The sequence below is a fragment of the Leopardus geoffroyi genome, chromosome B4 (genome assembly GCF_018350155.1).
Source record: "Leopardus geoffroyi isolate Oge1 chromosome B4, O.geoffroyi_Oge1_pat1.0, whole genome shotgun sequence".
NCBI classification, from domain to species: domain Eukaryota; kingdom Metazoa; phylum Chordata; class Mammalia; order Carnivora; family Felidae; genus Leopardus; species Leopardus geoffroyi.
In genome coordinates, this window is record NC_059341.1 from 6,870,763 (window position 1) to 6,888,742 (window position 17,980).

Genomic DNA, 17,980 nt, shown 5'->3' on the forward strand with positions numbered 1-17,980 from the left:
GGTGTTGCCCTCGGTGGGGGTGGACAAACGGGCCGGGCCGGCTTCCTTACCCCGAATCGGGGTTTTCCGGCCTCTGCCCATCTCCCCCTGCGGCCCACCTCTGGCTCCCAGGCCTGTGTCGCCGTGTGTCCGAGCTCTTCTGTCCGTTTCCCTGGGGATAGCTTATTGCTTTGGCCCTCAAATATTTTTGCTCCCTTAGCCCCCAAAGGAATGTTGAAGACCCCCGTGCCCCTGCACGCACGGTTTAAATGAACACGGCGCCGTTTTCCGCCGTGCTTAAATGGTTGCAATGAGTTTCATTTGGGGCACACTGTAAATATCGGACTTTTCAAATAAAACTGTTGCATCACAGTTGTAGGTATTTCCAGTGAATTGCAATAACTAGCTTGGTGCTCTCCATCATCCATTAAAAACTTACATGAACGGGGCGCCTGGGTGGCTCCGTCGGTTAAGCGTCCGACTCGTGATTTCGGCCCAGGTCATGATCTCATGGTTCAGGAGTTCAAGCCCTGCGTCGGTCTCTGTGCTGACAGCAAGGAGCCTGCTTGGGCTTCTCTCTCTCTCTCTCTCTCTCTCTCTCTCACACACACACACACACACACACACACACACATAAATAAATAAATAATACATGAACAAATTCTATTTTAATTATTGGGAAGTCCATATTGTTCTTTTTTTCTAGTTGAACTTGTATTTCCATTCTACTTTGCTGGTAGAATTACGTCTCAGTGTAACATATTGTTATGCCAGAAAGTTTTTACTGATCCTTCTGCTCTGCTGCAAGAAAAAGTGTTTACAGATTTAAATTTTTTTCAATTGCTTGTGAAACTATACGATTCTGAGTGTTCACAGTTTTCTTCTAGATTGAGCTTTATGACAACTACTACAAGTAGAAAACTGGTCAAAACGATATGCCTATATTATGAAGTTTGATATCCATTAGTCAAATTTTATTAGAAATCATCTCTTCATGAGGAAAAAAAAAATGTGGCTGTTTTTTCAAGTATCTATGGATAAACACTATTAATAGATTGAAAGAGATCAGATTCAGGGTCAGTTCTACTTGAAAAAAAATGTTTGGGAGCGCCTGGCCAGCTGAGTCGGTGGAGCATGTGACTCTTGGTTTTTGGGGTTGTGAGTTTGAGCCCCATGTTGAGTGTAGAGATGACTTAAAAATGAAATCTTTAAAAAGCATTTGTATAGGCCTAAGTCCTGATAAGTCTTGTGGACATAGGTAAGTAGATAGGAATGGAATGAACTTGGTCACAGCGATTGTCACACCAGCTTTATCACAGTGGTCCAGAGTTCAAGGAACTCTTACTTCTTTTTTTTTTTTTTAAGTTTATATATTTAATTTGAAAGAGAGAGAGAGCAAGAGTTGGGGAGGGGCAAAGAGAGAGAATCCCAAGTGGCCTCCGTGCTATCCGCACAGAGCCCGACGTGGGGCTCGAACTCACGAACTGTGAGATCGTGACCTGAGCCGAAATCGGGAGTCAGACGCTTAACTGACTGAGCCACCCAGCCGTCCTGGAACTTTTATTTCTGACAACCCCGTTACAAGAGCCTGGGGCCCCACAGCTAAATTTATCTAGGGGGACGCTCGCCCTAGACACATGGGCATTTGTAAGTGATTCTGCATCACCTAGATAAAATGCTTAGGCGGACTGCCATTTGTCTCTCAAAGACAGGAGGACTGCCTATATATCAGAGAGCAAAATGAATTTTTGGTAACCAGTAGGGGAAACTAGTTGGTGGAGAAACCGAATTGTTTAGACTGCTGTTTGGTGAGGAGACAGATCCAGGCCGAGGCCGACTGTCACCCTGAACTTCACCAGGGGCTGGCCCGGACGTCATCCCCCTGACCTATGCTGAAGACGCGGGGCCCTTCTCCAGACTCTATGGGGCAGTTCCCACAGCCCCAGGTTCTGCAGAGAACCCTATGGCAGGCCCACACGGCATAAAGACAGGAGGAGCTGGAAACGAGAAAATTCTGGGATCAAATTAATGGGAGAAAAGCTTAGCTGAGAATCTCTGGGGTCTACATAAAACAGATTCTTGAAGTCGTAAGGAATCTCTATGGAAAAGTAAGCCTGAGAAACTAATGCCTCCGGGTTGTTCTACGCAGGTGCCCTGTATTACGGCAGCAAAGTCGCTCCGAGTTCAGTCCCATCTTGGGTCAACCCTTCCCCAACGCCAGTGATCCCGATGCCTGTGCTGGGGGCTCAGGTCCTCGAGGCAACTCCTCCTCCACATGTGATGAGAGGTAAGAGACGGTCAACCCCACTTCCACGTCCTGGCTCCCGGTGGGATCCCAGTCCCGTGGGGCATCCTTACACAGCTAGGCTGTCGACTACATGTGAAACCGTCGTCAAGGGCTAGCCAGAAAACAAATGTTATTATTAAATATTAGAAGCTATACATTTTACAATAAAAAATTCTTTAATGGGGGCACCTGGATGGCCCAGTCGGTTAAGCGTCCAACTTCGGCTCAGGTCACGATCTCGCGGTTCACGAGTTCGAGCCCCACGTGGGGCTCTGTGCTGACAGCTCGGAGCCTGGAACCTGCCTCAGATTCTGGGTCTCCCTCTCTCTCTCTGCTCCTAACCCTCACCCTCACCCTAACCTAGCTTGCACTCTGTCTCTCTCTCTCTCTCTCTCTCTCAAAAATAAGTGAGCATTTTTTTTTAAAAATTAAAAGAAAAACACTTTAATGTTGTTTCCTGCACAGCCACATGCTATTTTGTGGGGTTGTTTATCTGTTTGTTTGTTTTCAATAGCGCATTTGAAAAATCTTCGTTTAGCTCAGTCCTAAAAACCCTTTCCACAAATGATTTCCCTGGGAGGTACGGGTGGCAGGTGGGATCATCCAAGGGAAGACCGCTTCCTTGTGCGACAGTTCTGGCAGCTGCTTCCTTGTACAGATTGCTGCCTCTCCTCGTCGTCAACCTCCCCAGTATCCTTTCCCAACCAGTGAGAGAGAGGCAGGAGCTTCTGGGGGCCCGGGGAGGAGAGTGTCTCCTCTCCCCTTCCTGGTCCGGTATGGCCACCTTTCCTGGAGCGAGATGACAGACGTCTAGCGATTAGCGGGCCCCGCGTCGAAAGCCTGTGTGAGCTCTACTGTCCTTTCTTTCCTACTAGAAAGGAGCACATTTCACCATTCAAGGGGAGGGAGCGCGTCCCTCTCCCTGTTGGAAGTATGAGCTTGATTCGGGTTGTTTGAAATTTCAGTAACTCCTGATGTTTCCAGAAGCGCGCAGCTTTTCGGGACTGCCGGGCACACAGACTTTTCCAGCAAGAACATTTCTGACCCTCAGAACCGATTTCTCCAGACTGTATACCCGCCATCCACCAAGCACTGCATTATATAACAGAGAAAACGTAGTGAGGACTTCAAATCGACTTAAAATTTTTTTTAAATGTTTATTCATTAAAAAAAAATTTTTTTTAATGTTTATTTATTTTTGACAGGGAGAGAGACAGAGCTTGAGCAGGGATGGGGCAGGGAGAGAGGGAGACGCAGAATCCGAAGCAGGGTCCAGGCTCTGAGCTGTTAGCACAGAGCCCCACGCAGGGCTCGAACCCACGAGCCGGGAGATCATGACCTGAGCCGAAGTCGGACGCTTAACCGACTGAGCCACCCAGGCGCCTCTCAAATCAATTTTTAAAGCGAGCGCAGCTCTCCCCTCTGGCTTGTCTCTAAAATTGTTACTTGTGGGCCAGGAGGGATTTGCTTCTTCAGCCTTCCATGGGTGGCAATGCTTCGTAGAGTGGCCCCTCCGCTCTCCCACCTGAGCGCGTCCAACGACGGAGCTTAACGAAGGACCCCGCATTGGACTTCCAGCCGGTGGTGGCAATTTTACAACGCCGTACTCGCGGGCAGGGCATCCACGTGGGGACGGGGCTGGGTGGCTCTCAGAGCGAGGGACAAGGGCACTGACAGGGGCGTGAGCCTCTTCCACTGCTGCTTCGCAAAACAAAGCTTCTGTCGAAACGTGTAGAGATAAAGCTAACTTAGTTTTCAATGTCCGTTCCAGTTAGAATGCAGGGCTACCTCTGAGTTCACGGCCTGCTGGATGAGGCAGGAAAGGGGACCGGGTCTGGGGTCAAACTCTGCCCACGGGACGGTGCGCCAGACTCTGAAACCTCTCTGGGTCTCAGTGAGCCCGCCTGTAAAATGGGGATGAGGAAAAAACTACACGGTGGTTACTATGGACTCGGTCCCTGGTTCCCAGCAGAAGTTCGTAAACCCTAGGTCGTCAGGAATCTGTGAACTCAGTCGTGGGAGTCCTGGGACCAGCCTAAATACGACGCCTCGTGTCTGCCGTCTAGAATTCTATCAACTCAGGATGGCGGCTCTGATGCGCGGTCATTACCAGAAGGTCTGATTAGCGGGATTCGTGGGATTTGGCAAAATCAATCATTATCTTCAACAAAAACAATTCCCTTCAGAAGACATTTCAAAACACCGGATTTGTGTAAAGGAAGAGCTATCGTGATAAAATGATTTTTGCTTAATTGAAGAAAGGGAGTCGAGAGCCTTTGTTCTGTGTTTTAATGATGCCCTCTAGTGCCCCGCTCAGCACCAAATCGATTAACCAAGTATTTATTGATCACGGAGCAGAAGCCTGGTGGGGGGTGCGAAGAAATACAAGATTGTATTCGTGTCCTGGGTTGGTTTCTCTTCCATTTCATGTCCCAAGTCACACACTTGAGAACGAACGAGCGTATCCGAGCGCGTGGGAGAACGGGCTTGCCCTTTGGTCCTCGCTCTGCCACTTACTGACTCTGTAATGTGACCTCGGGGCAGGTCACCTGTCCCCTGCAAGGCTACAGGGAAAATCAGTTGAGTTAATGTTTTGCAAAGGACTTTGCGATCACGTCTAGAAAACAGCAACCCCTCCGGTGGATGGAAGGCCGCCGTTCCAGTTTTATTCTGGAAAACACAACCACTGCAGGTCTTACAGCTCACTCCGTTACCGGATACTGTGGACGCTACCACGCATCCCCGGACTCTCCCTCCCGTGCGGGTCCCATTTCCCATCGGAGTTCGTGAATTTACCATCCCTCGCCCGGCCTGCTGCCACATTAGCTGCCAACTGACTTTCCTTTGTCTGCTTCTCAATACTTAATTTATATACTGTGACGTGGTAGATCCCTAAAATCAAATCTTTGCCACATTTACTCTCAAAAACTTAGAATGGCTCCCCAACTTACAGGTCCATTCTTCCGTCTCTATGACCCCCATTTCTAGTCTTATCTTTTTCTACATTTTCAGAAACCCATCCTTGTAGTCACTTGTACACAAATCAACTGTTATACCTCCCGGCTGGGCCTCATTCTGTGCACTCAGAACAAAATCTGTCTCCTATGTCTTTTTTCCTTCCCCTCCTCTCCTATCTTCAAGGCTTGGTGCGAACTCCTTCGCAAGGCCCTTGGGGTTCGTCTAGCCAGGTGGGGTTCAACTAGCCAGGTGGGGTTCGTCACCCTTTCATCTTTACCCCCAGACCATTGGGCTTGTGACATTTTCGTGCCTTTTATTTTATTCTCTCTTACCTCAGTGGTTGTGTCTGTCTCTGTGAAAGAAAACCCGTTAAAGAAAAAAATTGTTCGTGACCTTTGTTAGAGTGCGCATGGTCAGGAAGACTTTATTCAGGGGCGGGGGGCTGTCGTGATGGGTGCGAGGACCCCCGCAATGGGGTCTAGTTAGGCGGGAAAGATTGGGCTCAGCTCCAAGTACGGCATGGGAAAGTGGGAGTTTGTAGACAAAAACAGGGTGGGGGCGGTGGGTGGAAAATCACCAAGAGGAAACATCAGGAGTAAAGGGGATTCCGACCAAACCAGCCAAATAGGAATCTTGTGGAAGGCGGCCAGGTGATCAGACATCACCTGGAGGATGGTGGGGGATGAGAAACCTGGTTAGATATCAAGGGTGATCATTATGGAGGACGGGGATTCTAGCTAAACTAATGTAGTAAGATTCCTGCTAAAAAACGACAATGCAGAGACAGACATGTATGTGAGTCCAAAAGTTGAGGCGTCGTTGAAAGAGTCAGGGGGAGCCTAAGTGGACTTCGGTCAATGAGAGAATCCTGGTGACTCTTTCATGAAGTTGTGCCTTTCTTGAAGGTATTGTAGACAAGACCATGATTTGTTTATTACTACACCAAACACTGCCTAATTCAGTGCTTTGGTCATAGTTTGCTTTTTTTTTTTCTTCTTCCTCGCCAAATATTTGTTGAATGATTAAACAAACAAACAAACAAACAAATAAGAAAGATCGGCCAGAATAAGTTGTCCAGTAACAAGGGACTTCTTTCTTGAGAGTAGCATCATGCTTCATTGCTCGTAGAATTGATTAATATCAATCTGTATGACGACAAATAATATTGTCTCCTTTATTTTTATGTACTGCATATGGTTACTTAAAACAACACTCACTGTGTGTATATACACATACATAGTATATATATGTATGGTGTATATGTATGTTACATATATATATATATATATATATATACACGTATACATGTATATATAGTATGTATGTGTGTGTTTCTTATTCTTTGTGTGTTTCTTGTTCATTTTTTTTTTTTTTATCTCTGGCCTCATAGCTTCAGAACAAGTATACACCATATTTGTACAATCACTTAAAACTCTGACAGAGGCTCCATGGGGAAGGGACAATGGGTTTGGACCACTGGGCCCCCAGTGCCTAGAACAGAACCCAGCAAATAGTAGAAGCACCGTAAATATTTGCTCCTGTTAAATTAAAGATGTTCAGGAATAAAGTTCTGCTCAAAGTCATCTTCCTTTCTATGATTTTGTTTGATCTCACTTTCTCTGTTTATTTTCCAGTTGAAAACGACCCACACTTCATCATTTACCTACCGAAAAATGAAAAGAATGTTTGTTTCAATATTGACTCAGAACCAGGAAAAATCCTCAACCTTGTTTCTGATCCAGAATTAGGTAAAACAAAAAGATACTGCATCCGAACGAAACAATGGGATCATTACCATGCTTCACTGTCGCTACCTGGGATTTCTTTCTTTCTTAACTGAATCGAAGTCCCGTACTTTGTAAACCCTGATAATTAGAAATAAATTATAAATATATGCCTAAGTGAACTACAGTCGCCAAAAACCTGAGTGTAAACTGGCAGATCTTACTGTAATATAATTAATTTAAACTGCCATCACACATGGTAATAAGGTGAGCGTTGCATAGGAAGAAATGTCAAATCCTGAAGCGAAATGGCTCACGGAGGGGGAAAAAAACCAAACAAACATGTGTTTTTCCATAGGGATTTTGGTCAATGGGCAGCTCACTGGTGCCAAGAAGCCCAAGAATGAAAAACTCAGAACCTATTTCGGAAAACTGGGGTTTTACTTCCAAAGTGAAGACATGAAAATAGAAATCAGCACCGAGACCATCACCCTGAGCCGGGGCTCCCATACGTCCATCCTGTCCTGGTCTGACACTGCTCGCATCATTAATCAGAGGCAAGTGTTATCACGTCTGGATTCAGGCCCGCCCTCCACACGACTACGTACATAAATCCAGAGATCCGTGATATAAACTAGAACTTAACATTGTCATTTTAAATATGAAGACGAGCGCTTCAGAAAGGCTTTTGTTACCTACTCCCCCGTTCCTGGCAACAGGGTCCACATCTTTTGGTCACTGCGTGTCTCAGTGCCAGCCTACGGCCAGGCATGTAGTAGGTACGCAGTAAATACGTGTCAGAAAAGTGAATGAATCCATCAAAACTTCACGGCCGACTCCGTGTCAGACTGTGCTCAGAAACACAATGATTGTATCTTAGGAGTAATATTTTCCCATTATTATCTGTTAATTGTTTTAATTTTAATTTTAGAGAGAGCATGAGCAGGAGGAGGGCAGAGAGAGAGAGAGAGAGAGAGAATCTTAAGCAGGCTCCACGCTCAGTGGGGAGTCCAACGCAGGGCTTGATCTCACCCCACTGGGATCATGACCTGAGCCAAAATCAAGAGTCGGATGCTCAACCAACTGAGCCTCCCAGGCATCCCCCTGCTAATTGTTTTTATACAAACATATAAATTGACAGAATGCCAGAGCCGGGAGTGAAAACAACATTCTGTGGCAAAAACGTTGTGAAGGACTTAGACCACTAGTGAGATTGTCCAGGGAGGGGTGGCCAGCTCGTGTCCGGGGTGGGAGGAATGGCGTCCTGAACGGTTGTTTTAGAAATGTTGACTCCATTTTGGCTTTCACACCAGGGTGCTTGTCTCTGTGAAGAAAGAGCAAACTGTGACCATCACCCTGAATAAAGACATGTCCTTCTCTGTTTTACTCCATCGGGTTTGGAAGAAGCATCCGATCAACGTAGACTTTCTGGGGATCTACATTCCCCCCACAAACAAGTTTTCACCTAAAGCACATGGACTAATAGGTATGGTGTCCATCGACCATCAGGCAAAGTGGGGGGCCCCCTCTTGGTCTCGAGAAACTTTGGAGGTTAGAACTCAGACAGTGACAGGCGTGGACTCAAAAGACGGGTTGGAGCCATACTCTGTGCCCGGGGCTTGATTTGTAGAGGTGACTGAGGACGCAAAGGGGCCAATGCCATCGATGGAAATGTTGACCATCGCTCGCGGTCTCCCCCTGGAAACGAGAGGCAGGGCTCGCCTCGCGGGGCCGCAGAGGAAGGCCAAGTTCTCATCAGGGAGCTAACGCGCAGGGCAAGGCCAGAGCCTCTATGGTGTTTCTGTGCAAAGATAAGACAGAGGAGGGGAGTTCTGGGCTGGCTAGCTTGAGAAATGTAGGTGGGCTTTGGGGTCCAGGGTGGTGTCTACTTACCTGGCACCTGGGCCTGGAATGATTCCATCTGGGCTGTGCAGGCCACCTAGCGGAGGTCTAGCTCTGGGTGGTTAGCTTGCGCACGGCAGGCATGCTCCCGTCTGAGTCCTTTGCTGTCTTTCAGAATTGGGTAGGGAGGGGGCAGTCTCTCGCCAGTGGGTCAGGGTTTTAAGATGTCAAATCATAATATACAGAAAGTAACAAACACGATTAATACAACCCTACGTTGAAGGGCAGGGTGACTGGGTCGTGCTATAGCCAAGACCATTTGCTGGTGCGGGTAATCCCAGACCCGGATTTCATCATCACTAAGTGGGCAACTTAGAGAAACGTTTTCAATTTTTAAGTTATACATTGAAGATTTTTTTTTTTTTGTAACTGAAGAGAGGTGAACTTTTATTTTTTTAATGTCTTTTTATTTTGAGAGAGAGAGAGAGCACGTGTGTGAGTTGCGGAGGAACAGAGAGAGAGGGAGAGAGAGAATCGCAAGCAGGCCCCGCGTTATCAGCGCAAAGCCTGATGCAGGGCTTGATCTTACAAACCATGAGATCATGACATGAGCTGAAATCAGTTGGCTTAACCGAACTGAGCCACCCAGGCACCCCAACCTTCTAAGGAACAGTTCGGTTGAAGCATGTGACTATGACATCACAAACCTGGTTTCTACGACCTGAGCTGTGCTCACAGGTGCTCACCCGCACCCCTAGCCACAGGGCGTTCCACTCCACTTCTCGTCCAGTGGGTCAGCCTCGTGTGTAAAGTGACCGTGGGGTGAGCAGCCTACTTTGCTCTTGGGAAGGACCCATCCCTCCCATCGCTCTGCCTTTTCCCTCTCGGTATGTCTTTCGGCCCCAGAAATTCTAGAGGGAGACCAAAGTGCAGTTTGGATCCAATGATGATGAGGCTGTTGTTTTTGTTTGCCCGTGGGTTCCACGTAAATCAGTCTGGACTTTGTGTCACTAGGCCAGTTCATGCATGAGCCAAAGATCCGGATCTTCAATGAGCGACCAGGGAAGGACCCCGAGAAGCCAGAGGCGAGCATGGAAGTGAAGGGACACAGGTTGATTGTCACCAGGTAGGCCTCGGATGCATATAGCAGCGACCCAGAGAGCTCCTACCGGGATTAGAACAGAAATGAGCGAAGCAAGAAGAGCTATTTCAAGCGTTACTTATGTCCGACGAAACAGTTCATCAGGGAGAAACACACATGACATCTGTATAAGGCCACTGCAGGGACGCCAGCCTAACTGCAAATAGGGACCAGGTAGATAAGGAGGTGCCATAAAATGCCAAGAGAAATGAAGCCATTGGTCTCATCCTCTGCATTACAAGCCCTATGGTCACCAGTTGGCTTACTGAAAAAGCTGATCAAAGAAGGAAATCATAAAAATGCCTGCGAACCACAGTGCTAGAGAATATATATATTTTTTCTTTTTCTTTTGAGATACAGAGAGAACCTGAGTAGGGGAGAGGGACGGAGGGAGAGAGAAAATCTTAAGCAGACTCCATGCTCCGTGCAGAGCTCAATGCAGGGCTCGATCCCACGACCCTGGGATCATGACCTGAGCCAAAACCAAGAGTCGGACGCTCAACCAACTGAGCCTCCCAGGAGTCCCTGAATGTATAATTTTATGTAAAACTGCAGCCTTCTTCTTGAGTATGAATTTACCAAATGCATTTTTGTGTAGCTTTTCTGACACAAATCATCTCTGTGTGCTTTGTTCAAAGTGAGGATTCTATACTTGGAAAGCATCGTGAGTGCTTACATTCTTCTCAATCTTTTAAATTTCTCCCAGTCCTTTACAGCAGTCTCCCCTGTGCCTGTCTGATATCATTTTAAAGCAGGTTTTTTTGTGGATTTTTTTTTGCCTTTTAAAAAAATTTTTTTTTACAAAGCAATCAACATTGCTTTATAAGAAATGACTTTCTTTGCCCGCAAATGTCCTTGGCTTCCACATCAGTAACTGATGACAGTGCAGTAATAATTAAGCCATACAAACCACCACAAAAATAGATTTTTGAAGTAAAACGATGAGCTCTTGGTGAGTATACCACTCACCTGGGTTCGGCTCACTGGAGACCAGTGAGTGACCCATGGGCGTCAGTGAGCATGTTTGATAAGGAAATGACGAGCACAGTAATAAGAGTAAAATAAGTTATCTAGGTCGGTAAACGCACACCTGCTATACTCTAATGACAAAGGTAACTGTCGGGCCTCCAGTTCATCTCTTGGAAGCACCTCGAAATACATAACTGAGACTGAGTTGACGGGGGCTTCGGGGTAGACGGGGTCATGCGCTTTCATCCGTATTTTAAAGCTCACTAGTGACAATAGGCCACACAGCTTTTTAAATCATCGGCTTCTTTGTCCTGTAAGTGGGAGCATGGATTTCTCAGAAACAGCTGGCATCACCCTCAGATAGAACACTCACCCTCACAGTGAAGATTCATTCAGCAGGGCACGTGTGAGGTGAGCCCACAGTGGCTCAGCATTTGGTTCTCGCTTTCTTTCCACTGGGACGTTAACTTGCACTCTTTCCCGTGCTGGAAAAATCTACATATTGGCCAGTCTCCAAAGGGTTATTTGAATTATCTAAGGATGCAGTGCTTATTCTCTGTCCTTCCAACACCAAGCTCGAGAGAATGTTCTGTACAGCTTGGGGAGTGGGGGTGGGTGGGCGTGAGCAGATACGGCACCAGGAGGGGCATGATGAACAGCAAAGAAGCTCTGCAGATACGCAAGCTGGCCAAGTCTAACCATACTCACCATTTTCCCCGCAGAGGCCTACAGAAGGACTATCGAACAGATCGAGTGTTCGGAACAGAGGTTTCCTGTTGGTTCGTGCATAACAGCGGGAAAGGTTTCATCGACGGACATTACAAGGATTACTTTGTGCCTCAGCTTTATAGCTTTCTCCAAAGGCCTTAAAGATGTGTGGCTTTGGAAATGATATGTATATACGGCCCTTCCCTGCCCCCTTTCCAGTGACCAGATGTCATAGTGGTTTAGAAAACCTGTTAATACAGCCGAAGAAAATAAATACTTTGCAAAGAAGATTCAGGATTTTGTCGGGTTTTCAGATGTTAAGATGCGTTAATCAGGGTCATGCAAAGGAAAAGCTGCTTTGGCCACTCCCGCTGGCATCCAGACGGAGCCCTCAACTTGGCATTTGCTGTGATGATTTCATTATTCTCGAGGGTCTGGTCTTCAGCCCTGTAGGCTGAGTATATTTTGATGCTATCAGGTACGTGGGATGTTCAATTATGAGAAGGTTATTTGGCGAACGTCAAGTAAGAACAGGGTAAGTTGCTTGATCTTGATTGTTTTGCGGCGGCAAAAGACCTGTCGCCAGTTGCTGGGATAGGCTTGCCATGGTCCCTGTGATGGCCCAGTGTGGTTGGCCAACATTTCCTCCACAGTGTTGGCCTCAGAGATCCTTTTTAGTCCGTGCAGACTGTGTAAGTCAGGGTGCTCTAGAGAAACAGAACTATGTATATATATATATGGGGGGGGGGGTGATTTATACAATAATTTGTTCACATCATTATAAAGGATGGTAGTTTCAAACCTGCAGGATGGGCTGACTGATGGGGCAGGAGATCTGGGGGAAGCCGGTTTTTGTTTGAAGGCCATGAGGCAGGAAAAATCCATGCTGCCGATGAAATCCAAAGGCAGGCAGCTAGAGAATTCCCTCTTACGGGGGGGGGGGGGGGGGGTCATCCTTTTTGTTGTACTCAGGCCTTCAACTGGTTGGATGAGGCCCACTTAGGGAAGCCCACCTGTTTTACTCAGGCTATGACTTAAATGTAAATTTCATCCAAAACCAGCTTCATAGAAACACCCCAAATTGTGTCTGACTAACTCTTTGGGTACCCCATGGCCCGGCCAAGTTGACACCTATAATAAACCATGACAAGGCCTTAGTTCACTAACCTGTTTCTGTTCTCAAAGCAATCCTCCAGATAAGATATGATACAAATGGGTAGGTGTCTGCTTATTAAATTACGATCTCTCGTAACAGTCCTGCTTCCCTGATGGCATTCTAAGGTCACCTCGGAGATTTTGTTGCTCCCAAATTCTTTGCATATTTAAAATCGCTCAGGATGTTACTTCATATGGCTAACTTCACTTAGTGTTAATGTTACTATGAATTCATAGGTCCAAATTCTCTGGAAGTCACCCCTATGTGGCAACACGTTTCACACAGATTCAATGATCTTGAACACAGAGGCTTCCTGAGTATTCCTTATATACCTTTTGTTTGTATTTAAGCAATTCCTGAGAGTAATTTTAAATCTTATATGATTAGACTGCATTTTGAAATAAATGAACTAGCAAGCTATGTCCTCACAAAAGGCTGATGACATTTATAAGGCAGAATCAATACACAACAAATCGGACTTCATTATGTCTGCATTAATATAGTGGATTTGGGTGATTTGGTGCAAATCTGGTTTGTTGTAAGTCTGTACTTTCCTTTGTTTATAACTTCCCTTTAAAAATCAATTTCTAGAATTAGGATATATGTTCAAAGGTCAAAGTGGTAAAATTGCACTTAAAAAGTGTTTAAAGATCCATTAAAAACATTTTTTTTAATGTTTCATTTTTGAGAGAGAGAGAGAGACAGAGACAGAGAACAAGCAGGGGATAGGCAGAGAGAGAGAGGGAGACACAGAATCTGGAGCAGGCTTCAGGTTCCCAGCTGTCAGCACAGAGCCCGACGTGGGGCTCGAACCCATGAACCGCAAGATCATGACCTGAGCTGAAGTTGGATGCTTAACCGCCAGAGCCACCCAGGCACCCCTACAGGTCCATTTTTATGAAGCTTTCTCTCCATAATTTGGTAAAAGTTATTTTTACTTTAGAAAGTACACAAAACTGCCTCTTTTTACGCACTCAACCTGTATTTACAAAATCAAGTTTTTGTCTTTTGGTCTAATTGTAAAATAGTAAGGAAATGTGATATTTCTAGAATCCATAGGTAACCTCAGTGCTGAAGAGGTAAATGGCACTGCCTTTTAGTTTTATCTGTGGTACCTATGGTACATTAAAAGTCTACTCCATGTTTTCTGTTTTCTACTTCAAAAGTACTGATCTTAAAATGCTAATATGTAACACAAACTTCAAAAGTAGGTTCTTACACTTAACTCTGCTACTTGGCAAGAATTTAGACTTTAAAACTACTATCTTTAGATAGATGTTTAGTTTGATTCCTAGTATTTTACATGTGCTCTGTAGTTCTAAAAATAACAATGAAGATCTTAGGCTGTATATTTATATGCAGGATGTTGAACAACACAGTTCTGTAAAACTAGATTTAAAGTCAAATCCATGTTATTCAATTATCAAAACTTTTATTAATAGCTGGCGTTTTGAATAAGGCAACTAAAATTGTATTAAGGCTGTCCACGTGTCCCCATTGAGACCAGAAATATGCCTTCTCTATATAATTAATTTTGAGTTACAAATGGATACTCCATTTTGAATTTCAAATGAAGGAACCAAATTACTAGGGATCAGTGGAAAGGAAGAGATTCTTCCACTGTTTACCTCTTGATTAGTTTCTGAAAGTATTGTGCTCTCAGCAATAAAGGAAAACAACCTGACAGTTACCTGTATTACGCTTGCTTATTCTTTGGAGCATTCTGCAACCCACTAGGGATTGATCAGAACGTAATTCTGTAGAGAGGAGTAGGTCGTCACCGTAAATCTCAGCTGGGGTGTCGCAGGGCCCCTATCTTCCAATCATCTTCGGGACTCCTGTAGCCTATCTTCAAAGCTTTTCATAAATATCAATCCGAATGGTTTCCCTTAAACCAAGCAAATATATATCTTACTGTCAGGGAAATGGGAGCCCATGCTTGAAGAAAAAAGAAAAGAGTTACCTATTCCAAAGAAATAATAATAATTAAAAAAAGGAAATTAAAGATTGTCTCGATGTGTAGTAAAAATGAAGCACGAATCAGGAGTTATTTCAGTACCTACTGGTGGGAGACCTTATGCAAACCATTGAACATGCTTTAAAGGATCGCTTAATACCATAAAAAGTGGCATTTTTCTCTTCAGCCTTATCCCAGTTGAAAGAGAGAAAAGTCGCTCCAAAGACCCAGTGGGATCGAAGTAAAAGTTACCTGGCTGCCCGAATACATAAAAATGCTTAAATAATGCTTATGCGTGCTGAATACATAAAAATGCCGTAAGAATTTAGTGTTACTGTTCTAAACGCTTCTTCACACCGGCCAAGTCTACGCTGGTGACTTTCTCTGGAATATCAGTGTAAAAGAAAGAAAAATCAAGGATGCTTCCTTTTAATTGTACTAGTGGCTTAATATTTCTGAGAGCATTTCAGTCAAGCCAATAACCAACTTATCAATCAAGGCTGATTCATATTCTAATCCTGTGGTTCTCCTTTGGCAAAGTAGGCACCGAGGGGTATCCTGATTATCAGTTCATGGTCTCTTACCGAGGCCCAGCAAAGTTAAGGTGGATTGTTAAGTAGCTGTCCCAGATGGTCAAGTGTCTCTTTATTGGCCACTCATTTCATTTGGGTATCAGTTCTCTGACCATTGTCAATTCCTACACAACACACATCTTGGGTCTATAGTTGCTTCTCACACTTAAATCTACAGCACATACTGCGACGGCTCACCTACCGGAGAACTCGGTAAATGTTTGTTCGATGAATTTACTCAAGTATGACAGGAAAATGGACAGGCAGAAGTAGGCAAGGAAAGGCAGAAAGGAAGGCAGTAGGAGTCAGTGGCATTCCCAATGAAAACTCAGGGAATTTGACTTCCCAAGACACGATTACCAATAGTTCGATAGGACCTCAAGCAAAATGATGAAAAACAGCCATCTAAAAAATGAGAAGACAGGGGCGCCTGGGTGGCTCAGTCGGTTAAGTATCTGACTTCAGCACGGGTCACGATCATGCGATCCGTGAGTTCAAGTCCCACGTCGGGCTCTGTGCTGACAGCTCGGAGCCTGGAACCCGCTTCGGATTCTGGGTCTCCTTCTCTCTGCCCGCCCCCCCCCCCACTCTCTCTCTCAAAAGTAAATAAGCATTAAAACAAAATTTTAAGTGAAAATAAAAAATAAAAATAAAAGATGAGAAGACAAGCCATGCTCCGGGAGACAATACTGGCAAAAGACGTACCTGATGAAGGACTATTATCCAAAATACACAAGGAACTCTTGAAACCCAACAATAAGAGAATGAACAACCCCATTAAAAAATGAACGAAAGACTTGAACGGACACCTCACCACAGATACACAGATGGCAAATAGACACATGAAGAGATGCTTGACGTCAGGTCGCCAGGGAAATGCCGATTAAAATAACGAGATGCCACTACACACCTATCAGAAGGGCCAAGATTCAAAACACCGGCACCACCAAATGCCAGTGAGGACGCGAGCGACAGGAACACTCAGTCCTTGCTGGCGGGAATGCAAAATGGCGCAGCCACTTGGAAGATCGTTTGGCAGTCTCTTACAAAACCAAACACACCCTCCCCTTACCATCCAGCAACTGCACTCCTTGGCATCTACTCTGAGCTGAAAACATATCCACATAAAAAATACGCACGGATGTTGTTAACGGCTTGATTCGTAATTGACCAAATCCAGAAGCAACCAAGATGTCCTTCAGTACGGGAGTGGATGGATTGTGGCACATCCAGACAGAGACGTATTGCTTGGCGCTGAAAAGAAATGAGCTATCGAGCCATGAGAAGGCATGGAGAGGCCTTAAGAGCATGTGACTAAGTGAAGGAAGCCAATCTGGAAAGCTTACATACTATACGATTCCAACTGTATGACATTATGGAGAAGGCAAAGATATGGAGCCAGAAAAAGAAAAAAAAAAAGTCAGCGGTTGCCAAGGGGTTGAGCTGTGGGGGGAGAGGGACGAACAGGGAGAACAGAGGACTTTTAGCCTGGTGAAGCTGTTCTGTATGATACTGTACTAGTGAATACATTTCATTTCGTTACCAACTTGCCCAAACCCATAGAATGGGACACCGCCAAGAGTGGCCCTACCCTAAACTACGGACTGTGGATGATGACGATGTGTTCATCGTTATCATAGGTTCATTGTAACAAACGTACCACTTTGCTTGGGGATGTGGGTGGGGAGGGAGGCGGTGTGTGTGGGGACAGGGGATCGATGGGCAATCTCTGTACCCTCTGCTCCATTTCGCCGTGAGCTTAAAACTGTTGTTAAAAAAGAAAAAAGTCTATGTAAACAAAAGTAGCTTGTGATGCTTTAAGAAAGGAAAAAAAAAAAAAAGCCCATAGAAAACTTGACGTTAGGTATCTGAAGTCACCGTGGATAACATAAAACACTACAGGCCTCTAAGAACTTCCGGGGGGGGTGGGGTAGATAAAGGCCCTGTCGTCTAGAGTCGTATTTTTGTGCTTTGGATTTTTAAATGCTAAATTTAACATCCGTTACGCTACTTTGTTTCATTCTGGGATAACTTCAGGAAGATGTTGGGGAAAAGAATCAGAATGTGGGAGGTTGGGATGGAACGTTTTTTCCTACAGAGGTTGACTCCGAATTTACAGGTTGGCGGTGGGGGTGGGTGGCGGGGGGGGGGAATCTCATCACGGTCGACTTACCTGTTCTGACCAGGGAGACCCATTCTCCCTAACGAAATTCTTCAGGCCAGATTAACACCAGGCGGGGCCACAGATGCGTGACTCCCCGTCTGACACCTCCTGTGTATTTTCTGTAGTTCTTACAACAACCCTGCAGGGACACATTTTTTTTTTTTTTTTTTTGATAATTTGTACATTAAAAACATTCTAAGATTACACAGCTGGTGAACAGAACAGCCAACATTCAATTTGAAGCCTGCTCAACTCCAACACCCGGTTCCTTTCCATGTTCCTGTGCTGTCCAGTTAGTTCAGAAACACTTGAACTTATCCCGGAAGAACAGAGCTGGCAAAGCTACTGACATCTCCCCGTTACTGCATCTCGTGCTGCCGTCACCTTCCGGTTCTGTTCGCGGGCGGGTCGTCCCGCCTTCTGACGACAGAATTGATCAGCAATCCCTGATGCTAAGTCCGAGAGAGACGGCCTAGGGGCTGGCCAACCACCCAGGTCTGGCCCATCTCAATATTCCAACCCT

At 45.4% G+C, this 17,980-nt stretch overlaps 2 protein-coding genes and 1 long non-coding RNA gene across 4 annotated transcripts in view; 1 reads left to right on the plus strand and 2 right to left on the minus strand.

Moving 5' to 3' along the window:
- Positions 1 to 11,898, plus strand: part of ITIH2 (inter-alpha-trypsin inhibitor heavy chain 2) — a 37,162-nt gene extending 25,264 nt beyond the window's left edge. The window contains exons 16-21 of the mRNA XM_045463805.1: positions 2,129 to 2,266; positions 6,859 to 6,972; positions 7,307 to 7,505; positions 8,262 to 8,434; positions 9,805 to 9,916; positions 11,623 to 11,898. Coding sequence (XP_045319761.1) covers positions 2,129 to 2,266; positions 6,859 to 6,972; positions 7,307 to 7,505; positions 8,262 to 8,434; positions 9,805 to 9,916; positions 11,623 to 11,770 — 884 coding nt within the window. The 3' untranslated portion in view covers positions 11,771 to 11,898. The remainder of the gene's footprint in view (positions 1 to 2,128; positions 2,267 to 6,858; positions 6,973 to 7,306; positions 7,506 to 8,261; positions 8,435 to 9,804; positions 9,917 to 11,622) is intronic.
- LOC123590562 lies at positions 7,371 to 9,252 on the minus strand. Its single transcript, XR_006708846.1, has 2 exons — positions 8,842 to 9,252; positions 7,371 to 8,749 (listed from the first exon to the last, which is right to left on the minus strand). It is a non-coding gene; the product is annotated as an uncharacterized LOC123590562 (long non-coding RNA).
- A 1,744-nt stretch (positions 11,899 to 13,642) lies between the features above and the next one.
- KIN (Kin17 DNA and RNA binding protein) overlaps positions 13,643 to 17,980 on the minus strand; it is a 41,886-nt gene continuing 37,548 nt past the window's right edge. Inside the window, exons 13-14 of one of the 2 annotated variants that reach the window (XM_045463808.1) lie at positions 17,467 to 17,596; positions 13,643 to 14,652 (exon numbers count right to left, since the gene is read on the minus strand). In XM_045463808.1, the coding sequence (XP_045319764.1) occupies positions 17,495 to 17,596 (102 nt within the window). In that variant the 3' untranslated portion in view covers positions 13,643 to 14,652; positions 17,467 to 17,494. The remainder of the gene's footprint in view (positions 14,653 to 17,466; positions 17,597 to 17,980) is intronic. The other variant, XM_045463810.1, reaches the window with a different exon arrangement.